We start from the raw sequence: 22,123 nt of genomic DNA, 5'->3' as shown, positions 1-22,123 counted from the left end.
CCAATTAATTAAAGGTAAGGTTTTTTTTTTCTTTTTTTTTTTCTCTTGGGAATTTTTTTAATTGCACATAATAACTCTGGTGTGTATATGTCAGCGATGGGGGTAGGGTGGAGATCCCTTTGTGAAGAATTAGAATATGAGAGCTTCAACTAAATTCCTTCTCCAAGTGTCAAATTTGAGCAAATCACTTGACACCAATGTTCTTTCCCACCAGTTAAGTAGAAATAATAAAAGAGACTTTATAACCTTCCAGGGGTACCTTTGGTATTTAAAAATAAGACAGATGGAATGCACATATTTTTGGAGGGGAGGAGAGAGGGGAATTGGGAACCTTTAAAGTATGTCTTACATTCAGCTAGGTTTAGTCATGCTATTTGGATTTAATAGGACAATCAACACTACGAATCTTTACCAGCCTCTTGGCTTGTCAAACCTGTAGTAAGCAAAATAGGCTTATCTGATTGCACCTAGACTCAGGTGTACAGGAACCAAATTTCCAGACATGATCAAAGAGATTTCTTTTTCTCTTCTTTAGGCATCATGCCATATACTTGGCCAGACAATTTCCCACCCCACCCCACATTTTTCAACCCTACTGTTTACCATCTCAGTATTAAAAAGATATGACAACATTCTAAGTCTAATGTGCATGAGCTCATCCTCAAAATTTGTCTCAGAGGGAAAAAGCAAGCATATGGACATTTAAATGCTATTTTCGAATGTGTATTTCTTTCATCAAAATAAGTCCCTTCAAGATATATAAGGCAAGTAACATGTCTTCTTTGGAATATCTTTATTCTATGATGCTATAGGCTCTCTGGTTCTTTATTGTCTACTGAATTGTCTACTTCCATCCTTCATGGAATGCTCCTTCTTGAAACTAAACCACCATGCTTTGAAGAAGCCCAAGTAGCCATAGAGAGAGGACTGTGTGCAGAACATAGGCCCACACTGAACCGCTGAGGAGTTATCAGTGCCATCTGAAAGATGTACAAATAAAGCCATTTGAACCTTCCACCCAGTCTCGCGCCATGGTTGACACTAAGTGAAGCAGATGATCCACGTGGTTGAGCCCTCCCAAACTTCTGGCCCTGAATCATAAACAACTAAAACAGCCATTGTTTAATGCCCTACAGTTGAGGAGTGATTTGATAACACAGCAATAGATAACTGAAACACTCCTCAAAGCATATGATTGGTATCAACTGGGGATTGGTGGCAGGTGTCTTATTCTAATTTCTCTAAGGTGAATGGCTAGGAACTTATAGTTTCCTACTGGCAGATGTCCTCAAAAAATGGATGATTCCTACATGCTCTGGATTACACTTCAGAGCTGCTCCAAGAAAGTTCTTGAGTTATGAAAGATGTTTACATTTATTCTGTCTTCAAAAAAGGCATTCTTGTGTTCTTATGTGAACTAGTCTGTTTTAGGGACATAGTGTGTAGATGGGGGCAGGAAGGGAGTCAGCTCACTCCTTTCCAAAGAGAAGCTCATTTTCAAAGGACTTCCTGGGATTCACCTGCACTACCATGACTGGAACAATTAAAAAAATGTGAGCCATCCCATTTTCCTGTAGATTGTTGGCTGTAACGGATGCATCAAAGAGACTTATTAGCATCTCCTGTCTGAAATGTGTATGTTTACTACAAGAAATTCAAAGCCCAACAGAGATGTGTCATAGCTCTGTGAACTCACATATTCTTTAGCTGCAGCCTGTAAGGGAGTCACAAAGTTATCTTTCCTTTTATGTGAACATTTCGATTGAGAATAAAACACATGGTGGGTGGGGGGCAGTGCAGGAATTCAGGATATAAGTATATACTTCATTTTTTTCAGAACTTGGTGTTTTCAGCTCACATTATGGCATCTGTGTTCACCAACTCAAGGCAAGCATGGCAGTGGGCACGAGTGCATTCACATATGCAGACAAAGCCACAAGTATGAACAGGCTGACTTAAAAGCAGGGTTTTGGGTTAATGGATATATTTGGCACAATGTACATCATAGTAGAATCAGTGGCTTTGAAATGACTTTGCTTTTCTACTACTGTAAACTATCTTATTTGAAAATTCCTCAGAGTGATGGTACTTCTAAATAGGTTTCAGATATTTATATGTCTTGTAAATAATGGGAAGTAGAATCATTTGTTAAACCAGAATGCTAAGGCACACAGAGACACTTGAGACAGGACTTGGCAGCTGCTGAGCAGACTCAGGGTACTAATGACAATTTAGATTTTTATTTTACTTTATCAATCTCAGAAATTGCTCTATAAGTCATTATTTCTCTCTTACAATCAAAGAATTGGTTGTTGATAAAGGAGTTTCTTACTATTTCTTCCTTTTGTGGATAAATAAACTATTTTATCCTCCCTACTCTGGTGGCCAAAAATCTTCTGTCAAGTCATTAACATGAAAAAAACAAAAAAAAACAGGAGTTAAAAATCAGGAATAAAATTAGTCTTCAACAATGCTTTAATTATAAAGTATAATATTCAAAAGAGAAAGAAAAGTGTAGCCTAGTTTTTACTTGTTTATGGTTTTAATTTCTTGATAACATATTAAATAAAAATTCCATTCAGATCCACACAGTATTTAATTGTGTTCATCAGTAATGATTTAGTTGAATATTTTCTAATGATATTAAACTTTTCTGACTATTTGCTATGCACCAATTGCTTTATGTGCTTTTTTCCCTTTTTAATTTCCAAGAAGATCTCTCTTATTGAGAATTTATATTTATCTCTTCTTACAGTCGAGGATGTCCAGGCTTAGTAAGGGCAAGTGGCTTGGCTAAGTTACATTCAGTAAAGCATACATTGGGATTTCAACCCAGCCTCCCTGACTACCTATTCTTAGCCTAATATGAACTGCTTTCCCATTGCTGCTCTTGGCATTGTGAGTCACAAGACTTCTTAGGTACAATCAAGGAAAGCATCATGATTTTCTGCCTAGAATAAGCTAAAAGAGGATTGCTGATTGCATAGGAAGACTATTCAATAAGATAACATGCAGCTATCTGGGTGTGGGTAATTCTAAAAAGTAATCTTAAATTGGCTGTGAGTGAGATACTAAGTAATGTGGAGACATTGGACTTTAGCAGTAGAGTTCCAGTAACTGTTACAGCAACAGAATGCCTACATACCAGCACAGATGGAGTTTCTGTGCAGTTTCCAGAGCTCATGTGAAAATGTCAAGTGATGGAAGGGCTGAAGCCAGCTGCTAGAATCCCTTCAGACACTGTCTCGGTGCCATCTTGTCCCTGTGGACATCATTGTAATGATGCTGTGCTTGAGCTGGACTCCTTAACCCTGGAGCTAAGATCCACTACTACTTGATATCATTGTTATTTCAGGATTGGATGTTTTCAGAATGATGGGATTAATTTGGAAGAAAAGTCATTTGGGCATGTCAGGAATCCTACCATCTTTAGGCACTTGAAAGCAAGAAAACTGAGCAGCTTTGGGAAATCTGAATGGTCTAGGGACTTTCTCTCTCTTAATCCCTCTTTTTCTGTGTCTGTGTATGTCTGTTGGTTGAAAGTGGAATACTTGTCATAATTTGCCCCATTAATTGCTACTTATCAGCAACATGAGTTGTTTATCAGTCTCTTCCTCCTCTTCTTTTTATTATTGTCTAGAAGTAGAGCATCCAGCTGGCCATTCCAGGCACTTGCTGTTTATATCCAAAGTTGTATTGCCATTTGATGAGAGACAAAATAAATAAAAGAAAGCAAAGATATTTAAGAAAATGGAACATTGGAAACCAAAAACTGAATAGAAGGGACATCCACTAAAAGCCCAGTTTTTAGTGAGTAGTTAGGGTAAAACTAGATCCCAGAATACTTAGTGAAGAGTACATAATCACATACTTCTTCTTCTTTGTTAAATATTAATATTAACATCACTTTGGTGTATTCTCATTACTCCTCCTTAATCTCAAGACGAAGAATATTCACATGCCTCCACATTACTTAAATGACACCCATGCACCTAAAATGTCTCTGATCCCAGTCTCATTGCCACTCCCAAATTTGCAAATAAATTTGTGCCAGCAAGCATGAGCCCTTGTTCAATGGTTTTATAGTTGGGGAAGTCTGCAACTTTAGGATTTGCTAATGCTATATCATTTTTGCTGTGTTTGCTTTTGCTTTTGGCAAGTTCATCTCTATGATCATCTAGGTTCTATTTACTCAGTGTTTGATGTACTAGTTTAGGTACTCAAAATATGAAATGTCAATTAGTCAATTAACTATGAACACACCAAGTGAAAAGAACAGAAAGACCTTGGCACCACACCTGACCCAAAAGTACAGGTGAATAATGGATGGATTTAAAATGAACAAATAAAAATTCATTCAAATTTTTCTCTAAAAGTGAAGATGGAAAGGAGGGAATGTATGAAAAAGTAGTAATGAATATTTTGGCAAAACTGCAATTTAGGAAAAACAGAGAGGTAGAAATAGTGGAAGAGATAGCTATAGTAAGCCCTGGAACAGGAAAAGGGTTATCTCTAATCCCAAGGAATGATAGAGTAGCTTTGCTTTTGTCTATTGAAATACCTGGAATACCTGGGAATCAATCTAACAAAATAGTTGAAAGACCTCTACAATGAAATCTACAGAACACTATAGAAAGAAATTGAAGAAGACCTTAGAAGATGGAAAGACTTCCCATACTCCTGGATGGCAGAATTAATATTGTCAAAATGGCCACACTACCAAAAATGTTATACAAATTTAATGCAGTTCCTATTAAAATCTCAATGACATTCTTCAAAGAACTAGAAAAATGCAATCATGAAATTCATTTGGAAAAATAAAAAACTCAGAATAGTCAAAGCAATCCTTATAAAGAAAAGTGAAGCAGGAGACATCACAATACCAGACCTCAGACTATCCTACAGAACTATAATAATAATAATAAAAAAACAGTATGTTATTGACACCAAAACAGATACATAGACCAATGGTACAAAATAGAAGACATGGAGACAAACCCACAAACTTGGAATGGAACTACCATTTGACGCAACTATCCCACTCCTTGATTTATACCCAAAGGACCTAAAATAAGCATACTATAGTGATGCAGCCACATTAATGTTTATAGTTTATAGCAGCTCAATTTGAAATAGCTAAACTATGGAGCCAACCTAGGTGTCCTTCAACAGAAGAATGGATAAAGAAAATGTGGTATGTATGTATGTGTGTAGGTGTGTATATGTATATATGATGAAATATCACTTAGCTTTAAAGAATAATGAAATTATGGCATTTGTTGGTAAATGGATAAAGTTGAAGAATATCATGCTAAGTGAAATAAGTCAAACCCCATAAAACAAAGGCTGAATGTTTTCTCTGATATGGGGATGCTAATTCACCATGGAGGAAAAGAGAAGAATAGAGTTACTTTAGATTAGGTAGAGGGGAGTGAAGGGAGGTAAAGGAGTATGGCGGTAGAAAGGATAGTAGAGTGAAAGATATTATTACCTCACGTACATATATGACTGCATGACTGATGTGATCCTACAATACGTACAAAGAGAAGAATGAGAAATTATGCTCCATTTATGTATGATTTATCAAAATGCATAAATGTATTCTTCTATCATGCATAACTAATTTGAACAAACAAAAAATTTTAAAAAAGAACGATCCACTTCCAGATTGGATCATACATAGGAAACCACATTTCTCTTCAATTAAATACAAGAGGAGTGTTGCTGAATTTCAAAATATTTTAGAATCACATGATGAAGTACAATGGAAAGACTTCCCTAAACAACAAGTAAATGCTTCTGATTGATCTAGCCTATAAGTTAAGAGGGAAACAAATGAATATAGAGCCATTAAGAAAAAATAGTGATCATTGGGATAATGTACATATCTTTTCCTTATTGTTATTGTTGTCATTGGCTAGACTGGCTAAAAAATACAAGAATTCCATGGATAGGGAGGTGAACCTAGAAACTAATATCAAGGTCCACTGAAGGGCTCTTTCTGTTTTATGTGTATAAGTAAGTGTTTGATTGAAAAAAAATTTTAAAACTCTCATCTCAGACTTTGTCTTTGATCTTATTCGACAAATCATTCTAGCACCTTCCTAATATAAAACATAATTCTAAAAAGGAATATTTAAGACACTTGGGTCTTACATTTATATTTATATTTGCACATACTTTTTCCTTTCTACCAACTTCGCCCAACTCGAAGTGAATTCTGCCAGCAGAATGAGCTGAGAAGGGGACCCCACATGTCTAATGAGTAGACAGTCCCAGGGAACACATTGACTTAGGCCATTTGAGACTTTGTTATGTGCTCAGTTGTGTCCCCTCAAAATACACATTAAAGCCCCAACCCTCGGTTCCACATAATGTGACAATATGGAGTCAGGGCCTTAGAACAGAAGACTAAGTGAAAATGAGGCTCTTGGGGTGGTCCTCAATTCAATCTGAGTGATATTTGTATAAGAAGAGGAAATTTGTGTATGTGGAGAGACACCAGGGATGAGCCTGACAGAGGAGTGAGCGAGTGAAGACAGAAAAGTCATGTGCCAGCTAAGGAATATGGCCTGCCAAGAAGTCAGACTTGCTGACACCTTGATCTCAGACGTTGAGGCTTCAGAAATGAGAGAAAACAAATGTCTGTGATTTAGCTTCCCAGTCTGTGGTGTTTTGTTTTGGAAGGCCCAGGATACTCGTATGAACTTTAAACAGAGAACGCAGTTGAGCTTCCACTGATGTTCAGCCTACAGAAACTATGAGATTAGAGAGGAGTGTTCTTGGAGGCCAGAAAAATTACAGAGATTTGTTAAGCAGTGTTAGAAAATACAATGTGTAAGTACGACCATGGCCTCTTGGCACTTACAGTTAACTAAGTTAATAGATTATCATTAATATTAACTCCAGGACAAAGATAGGCAAAGAAGAGTTCATAATATTATCTCACATATAAAATATGGGTAGAATTTAGATTTGGACCTTACCTCATAACTGCAAAATCTTAGATGTTAATTGGCAACTCAATCTCTCTATGGGTTCATACACTATAAAGTGTGTGTGTCTGCGTGTGTGTGTGTGTGAGTCTGAGTACGTATGTGCATGCAAATACACATACATGTAAAACACTAAAGGAGCAAAGATGTAATAATTTCTACAACAGTAAAATAAGGCTGTGTTTTATAGCACCTTTATTATTTTGACTCTCTAAAATCTTACTTAGGCTACTTTGTCATAAAGTGTGCTTTGTCAGACAACATTCAATTTAGTCAAAATTCTCTTAACCATCATTCCACATTATTAGACCAGGAATACACATACTATTTAAATGCTGATCCAAGGCTTTTTACTTTTTAATTATGTAATTTTTAATTATCATGAAAACATTACAAAATATATCGAGTAGAATTTGTGCATATGTAAAAGGTAATGAATGATCATTAAATCTATGGACATAATTTAATTCATTAGAATATGAGATTTCATAACTATACTGGTTAAGAAAAAAATTTTTTCTGTCGTCACTATCTCAGAAGATCATAATGAAAGAGACTCAACATTTTGGTGTTGGCTTCAATACAAGCCATTCTACATAAATTTCTCATTCTGAGGACAACCCTTAGGAGCACTTGATACCTACAGCCACCAGGTACTGAGTGCTTCAGTGCTTCAGGTACTGATGTGCTAAGAGCTTTGCCTTTCAGTCCTGCCCACAAACGCACAGGTTTGGCATCCCCAGTTCCCTAATGAGAAATCGTTCTTGAAAACTTTATGTTCCCTTGCTGATAGGTTGCCTTCCATGCATTCTGTCTATCTCTGTCCAATTCCAAATGTTAAGATCCTAACAGCAAAGTATTTGAAAATTGCAGGAATCTGTGCATGATACCTGAAAGCTACCAGAATCTAGAAAGTGTAGTCAAGTCGATGTCTGCAAGTTATCCAGAGTTTGAACCTAAGAAAAAGAAGCATGTGAACAACTGATGAGTTGTCCCAGATTTTACTTGATCACTGGCTCTTCAAAAACCATGCACTAGCGACTCTGTTAACCCAAGGCTACATACTGTTGCTCTGCCTTTGAGGAGAAAGGTGAAGTGTGTCTGGAGGAAGATACCATCATCGGACTCACCTCAGCTCATCAAAACAGTACCAAGCACTGCAGCATCAGGCACCTGGGGCTGTGGTGTCCATCCACTAAGTGGTGTGGACACTTCCCATGGACTATGAAACTGGATATTCTGTGTGCAGACTGGAAGGTCTGGTCTTGGAATTTGGGTTTTACTTGTAGTGCTTTTTCAAATTATACCTGCCCTTTCTTTTGTTTGAAAAGGGTGATGCAGGTTCTATTCTACAGAACTCATTTTTCCTCTGAAAATCATGAATTTTTACCAACCAGAGGTGTTTGAAGGAAAGGTCATTTTGGAAGAAATAATTGTTCCCTGGGAAGATATATTTTTTTTTTCAAAATTCTTTACTGCTACAAAAAAGTTCACTGAGTACTAGCTGCTGCTCTCTAAAGAAATTAAGCTCCTATAGCTTTCAAATTCAAATGCAAGACAATGGAGTCTGAGATATTTTAAGATCCATTAGGTTCTCAAGGCATCCTTCTGTAGCCTACTTTAAATGCTATCTGCAAGGTGATTAAAAGTAACATTTAATAACAGGTCAGTTGACAAGTAATTATTTAGCACCCCTAGGGTATAAAGCTTTACACAAAATGTTCAGAATTAAAACCTTTAAAGTTACATAATGGGAAAGGAAATAATGTCTTTTTCTGTGAGCATAGGAACAATATAGTCCTATTTTCTCCCATATTCTGGAAAGATCAGTTATCAAAAATTATGCAAAAATGTTAATAATAACCCACATTTTCATGGTATTCTTGCCTGTGTCAAATTTCTTTTATATTCTGTTATAATATCAAAACATTCACCATGTGAAGTAGAGAAGGTATTATGTTCCCATATTTCAAATGAGGAAACTGAGATTCAGAATCACAACATAACATAAATACAGAGTTGGGGCAGGAACCTAGATTCTTGTCCAGTGTCCACTTCTTCAAATCTCATTAGATGATGCAAGATGATACTGTCACAGAAATTTGCAGATAGAGTGAAAGTCTCACGTTCCTTTTGAAATTCTTCTGGGTCATGATGTTTGATCTCATGTGCTATACATAGAACTCCTGAGTGATATACGTGATATACCCCTACCTTGGGTTCAACAATGCCCTGTGACCATCCTTGCTGACACATGTGACCCTGGTTCCCACTGCTGCCACCGTCTGAGTATCCTACAACAGTTTCCACCCTGTACCTTCCCTCCATTCCATTCTTGCTGCCCTGAAATAACCAAGACACCTTTAAAATGTTAATTAGATTTACAAACCCTTCTTCCTGAAGGACTTTCAAGAAATTTTAAGAGAAAGACCAAAAACTTCAAGGAGGGCTTCAAGACCCTCCCTTGCCTGGGTTTACTGATACTGTATTATCTTCTCCTATCCTTCACTTCAGCCACATTCTCCATCTTAAGGTTTCTGAGCAAACTCTTCTCTAGGACAGATATCCCCTAACTCATGAGAGTGCACCCCCAAATCTCTTACCCAACCTATGGTCTATTAAAGTTTTAAAAAATGAGGTCAAATATCTCATATTGTAAATTCCTTTCAAACAGCATTTTTACCTTCAAAGTATTGATCACTATAGATCAATTTGGAGTTACATGATTAAGGCCAGTCTAAACCTCCAGAATGTGAAGGCAAGTGTTGCTCCCTGTTGGGCAACAAGGTCCTATGTACCTCCTCAGGGCCCACCTGAGGAGAATATGGGGCCGAGCAGGATGATGAGTGTCGGCCACAAAGGAAACACACCAGAGCCAGGAGGTCTGTCAGCGCACGAGGCACAGCAAGAATCTTGTTTATTGAGGAAATCACAGAGCTTTTATGTAGGAACCAATCAGCTTAAAGGTCAGCAAGGCATGGGAGGTTCACGCAGGTGAGAGTCCCATAGGACTACAGGGCAAGCACGAGCTGATCACATTTGCAGAACTATTGTTAACCAATCCCTGAGGGTGGTCCGATTTATCATCATTAACTATTGAAACTGCCTTTGAGGCCTTGATCTAGCTCACTCATCAGGGAGTAAGGAGTCAGCCTGAGTTAGTTAACATGTCACTAGTCCCAACACAACCCCCTTTTTTGCTTTATATTAAGGGTGTGTCTGTCTTAGGTTGCCCCTGGGCGGGTCTTACCCATCATAGAACATCGTCCTAGCAGTTTGGGGTCCGCCTTACTCGAAGGTGTGCCTGTCTTAGGTTGTCCTCCTCTGAGGATCTTACCCGTCATTGACTACCACCTTAGCACTTCAGGCGGGCCCCTCAGGAGGGGCAGGGCTCAAGGGAGAGACACTTAGACCCCAGTGTCCTGATACGAGTGATCCATGATCCTATAGGGCTCCCAATCATCATTATGAAGGGCGGTATAATGCTGTCGGACCACCATGAGCTGCACAGACTTAGACTGGCTTTTCAGGAAATGGATAAGCTTATTGATTATGCAAGGCCCAAAGGTGAACACAGGATAATGGTGATTAGCCGTCCCTTAAGCGGGAGGAGGTAGGGGAGCCACCCATATAACCCAGTCCATTGGAAATTAGAGTGGAGCTCGCTCCTAGGACATTCCAGATCTTCTTGTAGGTTTTTGATTTTATCTTGTACAATGCCAGAGCGGTTGGTGTAGAACCAGCACTCTTCACCAAGGAACAGGCAAAGCCCTCCTTCCTTCACCATTGCAGGATGACAGCGGCCAAGAAATCAAGTTAAGCCTGTAAATCTAAGACAGTAGAGCTGCAAAGTGCAATGTTAGGAGCTCTGTGTAGCTCTCAAGGAAGTCCACTGTCCAAAGACATGAGGTCATTAGAGACCCCAATCTCAATCACTGTTGTCCCATTTGTGCTACTGTGCATTATACTTTCTGAAATGTCATTTTAAGAAGTTTACGTATATTGACTCCTGAGTCTATATGAACATTAGTTAACACAATTTAACATTATATCTAAAACATGAATTAAAGAAAGGTTGAGAGAGCTTTTAACGTTTCTTTTGTGTGGCAAAGTGGCAAAATGTTTTCATGTTTCACAATATTAACCTTTAAACAAATCAGGCTCTAACTTTTAGAAATACATTTTCACTTAATATTTTTATCTCAGTGTAAAAAGTAAAAAATTTTACATATTACCTATTGATAACAGGTCCTATAATAGAACATTAAATGATAGAAATAAATCCCCAATAAAATTTACTTTTTATAATTATCATTACAGACAAGTTTAGTTTGGAGAATAGCAGCTTGATAAATTCCCTGCTTTAAAATTTGTATACCTGGAAAATATGAACACATTTAATATACAAAGAGTGACCATTTCACAATTACCTTGACACTTTTAAATTACCCAATTTAGTTTTTAAGGAAAAATTTAGACTCTAACGTAGTACAATACGCTAACAGTTGTTTAACCATAAAATTGTATAAACCCAATTTTTAAGACTAATTGTTCTAAAGAATAAAATTTAATAGACACAAAAGTAAGAGTAAAATAGTGTTTCTAAGAAAAACTTGTCATTTACCATGTCATTTTACCACACAGATTAAACTTTGGTTTATATCAGAACATTAGTATTTCACTTTAGGAAAAACCTTATAATAGCTTTAACTGTCTCACATACATACAACCAACTTAGTTACATGCAAACTTGTTGAAATTTGCCCTTTACTTACACACAGACTTTCTTAGCACTTACTTAGACCCTCATGTATTTCATCACAAACACTTTCATACCCAGAAAGATTTTGTTCTTCACTAAATATATTTCCATATCTAGAACCTTTTATTTTCTCTTTCCTATATGTTGATCCCTTTTTGTTCACATTCTGAAACGCTCTTAAGATATTTTTTAATTTATATAAGTTACTCCATTTTAATAAGTTTAAATATTTTGTTATTTATAGTACTCTAATTGAAACACAGTTGAAACCTTTAGAACCCTTTGTATATAGAATTGTACCTGTTAGGACATAACTCTTAGTAACCTTGTTTTTAGTCAAGATATTAGACAATTGTCCTGAACAGTATTTGCCATCTTTTTCTTGTTGAAGGAAAATCCTAGAAAAATTGATGTTAGACATTTTATTAACATCAATATTTTATTAGTTTGACCACCTAGAGACTTGTGAGTTAATTTTAAAGACATTTTACTTCTATCAGTTTACCTAATTTAAATTGAACCTTTTTAAATCATGTGAATTAAAAATATTTGGATCCATTTTTAAATTTTAATTTTAGGAGCGCTCAGTTTTGATACAGACAAAACATGACATCAGACAGCACGACATACAAATAACACAAAATCAAAGAAAGGCCTTGTGACTTTATAGGTGAATCTCCATTGCAATGTAACAGATGTTCAAAAACTCTAGTTGAATTAAAAAAATAGAACTGATCAAAAAAAGTCATGAGCTCAAAATAAAAGTAGAATTCGAAAAAAACAAGAGTCCTGGAAAAATGTTACGGCCGTCAATTACTTTAGTAAAGCACCATAAAATTTACTTTTGCTGGGTTCAGGTAAGACTCTTTTTGCTCTTTTTTTTTTCCCTTGGGTTTGAGACTGGTCTCCCATTTAGCCTTCCTCCATTTACATTTCAATGTAAGCCTTGACTGAGATCTGGATCTGAAAGGGGCTAAAATGTTCTAGCAGAAACTTGATGCCTAGGACATTTTAACCCTTATTCCTGGTTAGTAATAAATTCAGGTTTGGATGCAGAAAATTGTGAAACAATTATCTCCCACTACTTGTGGGAACTGGGGCTACTATATCATACTTCTTACTAGGACATGCCACTGATGGTTGGGCTGGTTACTCCCTCCACACTGGCATATGTGGGACCTCATGGCAGGAGGACTAGGTGGGCTGGACTGGGGAGAATGGAAGCAGAAATAGCTGAGTTGAAGGTGGAGGAGGAGGAGGGATTAAGGGGGGGGGGAGAAGGAGGCATTCAAGTTTGTAGGAAGAGCAGAGAAGCGCAAGAAATAAGAGACTTGAAGATAAGGAATCCCTTTCCATCTGCCTGCTCGCTTGTGGAAGCTGTGTGCCAATATCTTTGGTAGCCACAATCCACCTTCCCATGAAGCAATCTTTCATCCCTGCATAGGCCAATTTGTGATTGGTAGTCATTCCTTCCCAAACTAACATTTTAACATTTACCGGGAAGGCCATACAGAGAGTGGGGAGGTTAGAGTAAGTGAGTTCTTGCCCAGGATCATAAAAAGGCCGCTGGGAAGATTTCCTGCCATCCAGAGGCAGCGGCTCTTTGGAGGGAAGCTTGGAACCCCCTTTGGGAGGTCCTAAAGAGAAGCAGGCCTTAAGAGCAGATAATGTAGGGCAGACTCCCAATGGGGGACCCTCCCCTAAACTGATTTCCCTCTTCCTAACAAGTTGTTCTACACAATCCCATGTGGACCAGTGAGGCAGCCAAGGGGCTGCTTTAGTGAGGGCCTTCCAGGTCTGAAACGCCTGGCTATCTGAGAGCTCCAATCCTCTACTTCTAAGGAGAATCCTAAGGGAGTTAAGGGAGGGGTCAGACTTGGAATTGGACTGTCCCATATTTTATGGGAGTACACTTACCCACAGTCCGATTGGCCTGTCGGCGACTTCATCTTCCTCACACAGGGCACCAGGTGTTGCTCCCTGTCAGGCAACAAGGTCCTACGTACCTCCTCAGGGCCCGCCTGAGGAGAATACGGGGCCGAGCAGGATGATGAGTGTCAGCGGCAAAGGAAACACACCAGAGCCGGGAGGTCTGTCAGCGCACGAGGCACAGCAAGAATCTTGTTTATTGAGGAAATCACAGAGCTTTTATGAAGGGTGGGGGCTAGGTGGGAACCAATCAGCTTAAAGGTCAGCAAGGGGGAGGGGGGGTTCATGCAGGTGAGCGTCCCATAGGACTACATGGCAAGCACGAGCTGATCACCTTTGCGGAACTGTTGTTAACCAATCCCTGACGGTGGTCCAATTTATTGTCATTAACTATTGAAACCGCCTTTGAGGCCTTGATCTTGCTCACTCGCCAGGGAGTAAGGAGTCAGCCTGAGTTAGTTAATGTGTCATTAGTCCCAACAGGCAGGGGTCTTCTTTTTATGTCATGCTCACTACTCTTTGTCAGTGCCTGGTATCAAGTGCTTGAATCATCTTAAGGTTTCAATAACTATTACTAAAATGTTAGTTTTTGGCTCTCTTAACTCATATTTCAATTGGCTATAAGTTAAACGCAAGTGAATAAATGTTTTATATGTTCAATTTTCACATCTTATGGAATTCAGCACATAGAAAATACAGTTTTTAGAAAATGCTCACTGTCTATTTTTAGCTCACAGTTTCAGAGGTCTCAGTCCATGGTCAGATTTGAACCTGAGGCAGGAAGAACATCATGGTGGAAGGGCATGATGGAGGAAAGTTGATCAGCTCAAGGCAGCTGGGAAGCAGGGAGACAGGGAGGAGCCAGGGACAAGGGCACACCCCTAGTGACTTAATTCCTCCAGCCACACCCTACCTGGTACAGTTTCCACCTTCTCCCAGTAGTGTGATCATTAATCCATCAAATGGATTAATCCACTGATAAGGTAAGAGTCTTCATGATCCCATCACTTCCTAAAAGCCTTTCTCTCTGGACCTTGCTGTCTGGGGGACCAGGTCTTTAAATACACAAGGCTTCGGAGCACATTCCAGAACCAAACCATAACAATGGTGAATGCATTTTTCACGTGTAACAATCTAATGATCCTATCAGAAATAGATAAGAGGTGAAAATTGTTTGTGGAGAATTCCCCTGAAAAGTATTGTTTTCTTGTTTAAGTTTATCCACTTACTCATATTGGTTTGAACTAATGAAATTATCTTTGTGGTAGATAAAAATTATTGAACATAATCAATTTCACATAGTTCATCCTAATACTTTAGGCCATCAATCATATCCATATGTTATAACACATTTTACGATAAAATAGACAATCATATGTCACACACTAGTTAAAACTTGAGAAATAGAAAGTGAAAAATTATGGAAGAAATGAGCAACTCCAATGTGCTCATAGACTTGGCTATTATTATTAAGATAGAAATGGTCTTAGCACAATTGAATCTAGCTCTGAACTTCATGAGTAAAATAAGAAAGAAGATCTTGACTAATTTAGCAATATTTTTTGTAATCAAATTTAAATGCTTAGGGCTGGGGAGAGAGCTCAGTTGGTAGAGCACTTGCCTTGTAAGCACAAGGCCCCGGGTTTGATCCCCAGCACCCACCCCCCCAAAATTTAAATGCTTACATTCAACCCAGATTGATCCTTTATAAAATGTTGTGATGTTTAAATGTTAAGTGCATATAGCTCTTGCCTCTTTTTTCCCTTTGGACTTCCTCCAGAAATCAGGACTTTGGTTATATATATATGCACAAAACATTGTACTTGAGGTAGTTATCTATATCAGTAAGTGTGATTATCACTGTTTTGAGAAATAGACATTTCTTGATGAGTTGACTTGGCTTCTCCACCCGTACTTTTAACATTGACTGGAAAACCATTTAATTCTATTTTCTCTCTTTTTCCTAATATTTTCATGAAGATAGAAAATGTACCCCAGTTTTCATGAGACTAATTATTAAAAGCTGTAGTTGAACTTGTCTTTCAGTAATCCTGTCTTTCAGTAATCTACCACCTCCAATACAGATTGATCTCTTCTTTCAAAATAGATTTAAACTCTGTAATCTCAATCTCCTTCCACAATTCAATTTATTTTTATAGCAATGCATTAAAAGAGTTGATATACTTCTAACTTGCATACTTTCTAAAAATAAATTTAAATTTTTACTTCAGAAAAAAAATCAGAAAATCAAGAAAATTCAAGAAAAGGGAGGGCAAAAGTGAATATGAATATAATGAATAGAATACGACTCCCCCAAAAGTTTTTGAATATGTCTGTACTTGGAAATAGGATCTTTGATAACAAAATCAGGTTAAGGTAAGTTCATGCTAGATTAAGGTGGACCCTAATTCAATGGCCAATGTCCTTATAAGAGAGTAATTTCAATACACAAGAGATAAGACCATCAAGACAAAAGTGGAAATTATGGTTAAGGGTCACAAATCAGGGAACATTAAGAGCTGCTAACAACTGAACAAGCTAGAAGAGAAAAAGATGACTTTGTTTTAAGCTGACCAGTTTGCAGTACTTTATTTTCACAGCATTAAAAAACTATTACAAGGAGAAAAAAAACACAGGTTATGCTTTCTTCCTTTGCACTACTCAGGGACATTATTCTCAAGCGTGAGGATCTTTCCCAATCTCCACACGTGAACGGGAACATTGAGAAATACAACGTGGCAGGGTCAAGAGAAAAAAGATTGACATGGATGTTGAGAAAGCATACCTCTGAAGTTTTTTCTTGGATCAATATAATGCCTTAAAATTGTGATGCATTTTCTCTTAATTTGACCCTTAAGGAACCTTTGGGTGTAGATAAAACAAATAATAAAACCTCAAAATAGCAAATGAAAACTCTTAGGTTCAGAGAGATGAAGTGATGTGTTTGAGTAGTCTCGCAAATCAATATAAAAGAATCAATCAGATCCTAGAGTTCTTCACCCAATGCTTTATTTTTACTGTTCTTCAATGAATTACACAAATAGGTGTGACTAGCTTTTGATTTGGTTTTCTGACATTTTAAACTTCTGTTTGAATCCCAGTATCACTGACCCTCGGGGCTGAGTTACGTAGCCCAGAGGCATTCAAAGGGTCACTGAGTGGATTCTACTCATTTGTCAATAATGGATGCCTGGTGATCCTTTTAAAATATACTTAATATTGCTCTGTAGTATAGTTTAAGTTCTGGTATTGTGATACCTCCCACTTCACTCTTTCTGCTCAGGATTGCTTTGGCTCTTCTAGGTCTCTTATTCTTCCAGATGAAGTTCATGATTGCTTTCTCTATTTCTATGAAGAATGTCATTTGGGATTCTAATTGGAATTGCATTAAATCTCAATAGTACTTTTGGGAGAATGGCCATTTTGACAATATTAATTCTGTCTGCCTAGCCAAGAACATGGGAGATCTTTCCATCCTCCAAGGTTTTCATTGATTTCTTTCTTTAATGTTCTGTAGTTTTCATTGTAGAGGTCTTTCACCTCTTTTGTTAGATTGATTTCCAAGTATTTTTTGTTTTTAGGCTATTGTGAATGGAGTGATTTTCCCAATTTCTCTTTCAGAGGATTCATCAGAGCAACAGTAACAAAAACAGCATGGTATTGGCACCAAAATAGACAGGTAGACCAATGGTACAGAATAGAAAACACAGAAACAAACCCACATAAATACAGTTACCTCATACTAGACAAAGGAGCCAAAAATATACAATGGAGAGAAGAAAGCCTGTTCAACAAATGGTGCTGGCAAAACTGGAAATCCATATGCAGTAAAATGAAATTAAACCTCTACCTCTCATCCTGAACAAAACTCAACTCAAAATGGATTAAGGACCTAGGAATTAGAAGAGACCCTGCTCAAATATAAGACAAAGTAGGCCTGAATCTTCATCATGTTGACTTAGGACCAGACTTCCTTAACAAGACTTCCAAAGCACAAAAAATCAAAGCAAGAATCAATAAATGGAATGGAGTCAAACTAAAAAGCTTTTTCTCAGGAAAGGATACAATCAAAATTGTGAAAAGAGAGCTTACAGAGAGGGAGAAAATCTTTTCCACATGCACTTCAGATAGAGCATTATCTTCAAAATTTATAAAGAACTTACAAAACTTTACACCAAAAATACAAAAAACCCAATCAATAAATGGGCCAAGGAACTGGACAGACACTTTAAAGAAGAATACACACAGTCGATTAATGAATATATGAAAAAGTGTTCAACATCTCTAGTAATTAGAGAAATGCAAATTAAAACAACTCTAAGATTTCATCTTACTCCAATTAGAATGGCTTTTATCAGGAATACAAACAGTAATAGATGTTGGTACAGACATGGGGAAAAAGGCACACTCATATGTTGCTGATGGAGTTGCAAATTGGTGCAACCACTCTGGAAAGCAGCAGGGAGATTCATCAGAAAAATTGGAATGAACTCACCTTTTTACCCAGTTATCCCACTCCTCGATTTATACCCAGAGGACTTAAAATTAGCATATTACAGTAACACAGCCACATTAATGTTTATAGTAGTTCAATTAAAATAGTTAATTGTGGAACCAACCTAGATGCCCTTTGACAGATGAATAGATAAAGAAATTGTGGTATATATACACAGTGGAATATTATTCAGTCATAAAGAATAATAATAATATGGCATTTGCAGATAAATGGATGGAATTGGAGAATATCACACTAAGTGAAATAAACCAGCCCAAAAATCCGAAGGCCGAATGTTTTCCCTGATCACTGGTTGATGATACATAATGGAGGTGACGGGGTCAGGGGAAAGAGAAGAATGGAGGAACTTTGCATTACGTAGAAGGAAATGAGAGGGGGAGGGGGTAGCGGTGTGAAAGACGGTGGTATGAGACAGATATCATTACCCTATGTACATATATGATTACACAAATGGTATGAATCTACATTGTGTACAACCATAGAAACAAAAAGTTGTACCCCATTTGTATATAATGAATCAAACTAGTCTGTAAAAATAAAAAAGTATATATACTTAAGAACACTGAAGAATCACTTAGTCTGGGAATAGATCACTATGACAAGTAAAGGACACTGAGACAAGGAGAATTTAAGGAAAAGAATAAAGTCTAAAAGTTGCTCAAAATGGTCTTGGGGATGTGATTTACGTTATGGAATATAACAAGTTCTATAACAAACAGTAGGTTGGAATTCAGGGATCAGCAGAGTTGTAAGAATATATCTTTAGTACACTAGGTGGTTCACTAGTCAAACTCTTCCTGTTTCATCAATATCTGTTCATGTTTACTAATGTTCCCACGGGCAGGTGCCCAAGGAATGTCAGATTCTTAGTACAGAATGATGGTAGACTGAGGCTTGGGACTTAGTTTGATTCTTCTCATGGAGACAAGACCTCCATTTTTTTTTTTTGTCTAAATTATTTATTTTATTCTATTATTCATTTTTTTAACATTGATTTTATAAGCTTTCTGTTTTTCTTCAACTAGAAGACAGGCTCTCAGAAGTTATTTGGATTGATCAGCAATTGGTTAGTTGGTCAAACTGTAAAGTGGGAAACATGCCTGGTCCATGACACCTTGCAGTACAGTTCATCTTTCAGAACCTTCTTCAGCTGAAGTGGGACCCCAGAATTTGGTGTAAGTGACAAGTCCACAGTGGACCTAATTAGGTGGTTGTTAGAGTTTAGATATGAGGTCCCCCCAGAGCTCCTGATTGGACTGTGAGAGCAGTAATCCAATCAGTCCATCCTGGTATAAATGGACTGATGAGGTAGTAACTGTAGGCAGATGGGGTGTGGGCGGAGGAGGTGGGTCATTGGGGGCCTGCCCAGGAAGTGTGCATCTGTACTGCAGCCCCTTCTCCCTCGCTCCGTCTCTTTCTGCTTCCTGACCTGGTCATGAGCTGAGCAGCTTTTTTCCACTGGGGCCTTATACTGTGATGTGCTGCCTCAACTCAGGTCCAGATCAATGTAGTTGGCTGTCTATAGATTGGGACCTTTGGACCTGGAGCCCCAAATAAATTTTTACTTTTTAAAAATTTTTGTCAGGTCTTGTGGCCAGAGTGACAAAAGGATGACTAACACAAGGGCCTTAGCTTTCCAAGCTCCCCTCAGATGAGACTGAAAAATGGCCTTCTGTTTTAGTTATTCTGGAAGACACTTAGGATTGTACTGTCAACAAACAAACCAAAGCAACAACAACAACAGAACACAGGACAATCAAAATCACAAACAGGAAAACAAACAAAAGGCAAAGAGGAAGTGAGACTCTGGATTTTTTTCTTTCTCCACTTTAGTTATTCCCTGTTGCTAATGAGCTAACAGCTTTAGCTGTATGTTGGTTTATTAAATGTTTAAATTGCTGCAGTTGAAGCTATTGACTACATTGTTAATTATTAACCTCCTTCAAAATTGCCTTTTCAAGGGTTTGAAGTGATTCGATAGGAGTTCAAATGGCTAGGGACATCAAAATCTTCTGAGAAAACCCTAATGCTTTGATGTTCTTAAAAACTTGTGGTCTGCAGAGCCCATCTCCCTTGTAATTTCTGTAGTATCCACAATCTCATTGGAAACCAGAATAATTTATCTTATAGATTTTCCTCACCTCTGGCTGTTGGCTCTAGTTACATCAGGAAGACAACAAAAAGTAGATTTAATATGGTGTTAAGAAGCCCACAGGTGCTTGGTATGAAGTTACAGAGAGTCAAAGTTCTGTTTTCTTTCATTTTCTTCTTTGCCTTCATTAGCTTAAGCACAAACACACACAGAGGTGGTTTTACAATCTGGGAAGAAAGCAGTTAACACTGAATTGTTGCATGACCAGAAAGTCACTGTAAATATTAATAAGAAAATAAAATTTGAATCCTGGATCTTCAGATTTTGGAATCTGTCCAAGGATACAGTTAGCAAGAGAACAATAGGTAATTCTCTAATAATGCTAATTAGCCCCTGCTTTGGAATTTCAGCTCCCATAGGATGTCTCTAATGATTATTTCCCACTAGTGTACCTGCAGAGGCTTGTATAACTAGAAGGGTTGGATATGAGCAAAATAGCTCCTTCCAGGCTACCCAACTTCACTATTATCAGTGGGTGTTTTATAGAAGCAATGAGCACTCAAACTTAAGAGAATATAACAAGGTGTTTAAAAACATACACACAGAGGTTCCTTCCAAGAAACACATAATTGGAAAGAGTTAACAAATTTCAACAACCTACAGCCTTCTATAAAGAGCTTTGGACAGCCTTAAATGCAGGGAGGACAGGCATCTATTTTGCCCAGTATATACAATAGAATTTGCATCTTTAGATCAGAATGGGACTAGCTAGTTAACCAGAGACCCTATAATTTACAGTAGTTGTCTTTAATGAGGCCACTGAGAGATTGGGGAATGTATGCAGAAAGCGGGGAGAGTGAGAGTTGTTCTATAATAGAATACAGAGGTTTCTAAATGTAATTTGGGAAGACAGAGAAGGGTATAGTAAGAATTAGCATAACAGCCATGTCTATGGAAACATTCTTTATTCCTAAGCTTTCATTAAATCAAATACTAAGTGGCAATTACTGAAATACAATAGGCACATTCAGACTCTGACAACCCTTAACCTTTTTGAGTTTCATAAACCATTTGTCCCTGTTCACATGATGTCCCCATCACATGAGGTGACTGTTACACCATAGGCTTCAATGCCATGTGGAACAATCCAGCATTCTCTGAGTGGTTCATTTATTCCAAAGTAATTTAAGACATCTCTATTGAGGCATCTAGTATTCAGTGTGTTTAAATAGACTCTTGGGTTCTGAAAAGCATAAACTTAGGCAATGTGCAGGTTGTCATCTGCTTAGGCAAGGAGAAGGGCATACTTCCTGAGGCAGGATGGGTAAATTGGGAGATCTTACTCAGGACCCCATACACAATGAAGCTCTGTAAATATTTATTATACATCAGGGTTTAGTAAGATCTGTACTAAGGAACAGAAACATAGGCAAGGCAAATCAACTGGCAACATTAACCTTTTATGTTTTCATTTCTAGTCAACTTGGCCATATCGTTAAATGCATAGTTATTTCGAGTGATTCTTAAAATAGCTCATGATCCTATCAGGCTGGTAAGCAATCACATTTATATTTGGCCAGTTTGGAAGCTGAGGCTCAGGCATAAACTGAGGCAGATTTAACCCTAAATTTATGACATTTATTTGAGGTTAGGGAAAAGAAAGTAAGCTGAAATAGTAGGTAGGTTCCCTCATCAGATCACAAATCACATTGATACTTCTGCCCTTAGGGTATTTTATCAAATGGGCTTATCTGCAGGCTTTTTCTAGAAACTGGAGATGAGACACATTGGACAATGATTCAGAGTACCTGAAAGGAAAGTTTCCTTGC

General features: G+C 37.7%; 1 protein-coding gene across 1 annotated transcript in view; it reads right to left on the bottom strand.

The window, feature by feature from the left end:
• Positions 1-7,229: 7,229 nt before the first annotated feature.
• Positions 7,230-22,123, bottom strand: part of LOC306653008 (uncharacterized protein) — a 97,489-nt gene continuing 82,595 nt past the window's right edge. Inside the window, exons 5-7 of the mRNA XM_079125765.1 lie at positions 20,344-20,521; positions 13,675-13,849; positions 7,230-7,951 (exon numbers count right to left, since the gene is read on the bottom strand). Coding sequence (XP_078981891.1) covers positions 20,487-20,521 — 35 coding nt within the window. The 3' untranslated portion in view covers positions 7,230-7,951; positions 13,675-13,849; positions 20,344-20,486. The remainder of the gene's footprint in view (positions 7,952-13,674; positions 13,850-20,343; positions 20,522-22,123) is intronic.

Source organism: Sciurus vulgaris (genome assembly GCF_902686455.1).
Source record: "Sciurus vulgaris genome assembly, chromosome: 2".
NCBI lineage: Eukaryota > Metazoa > Chordata > Mammalia > Rodentia > Sciuridae > Sciurus > Sciurus vulgaris.
Note: the sequence above shows the minus strand (reverse complement) of the source record. Positions and strands in the feature narration are given on the sequence as shown.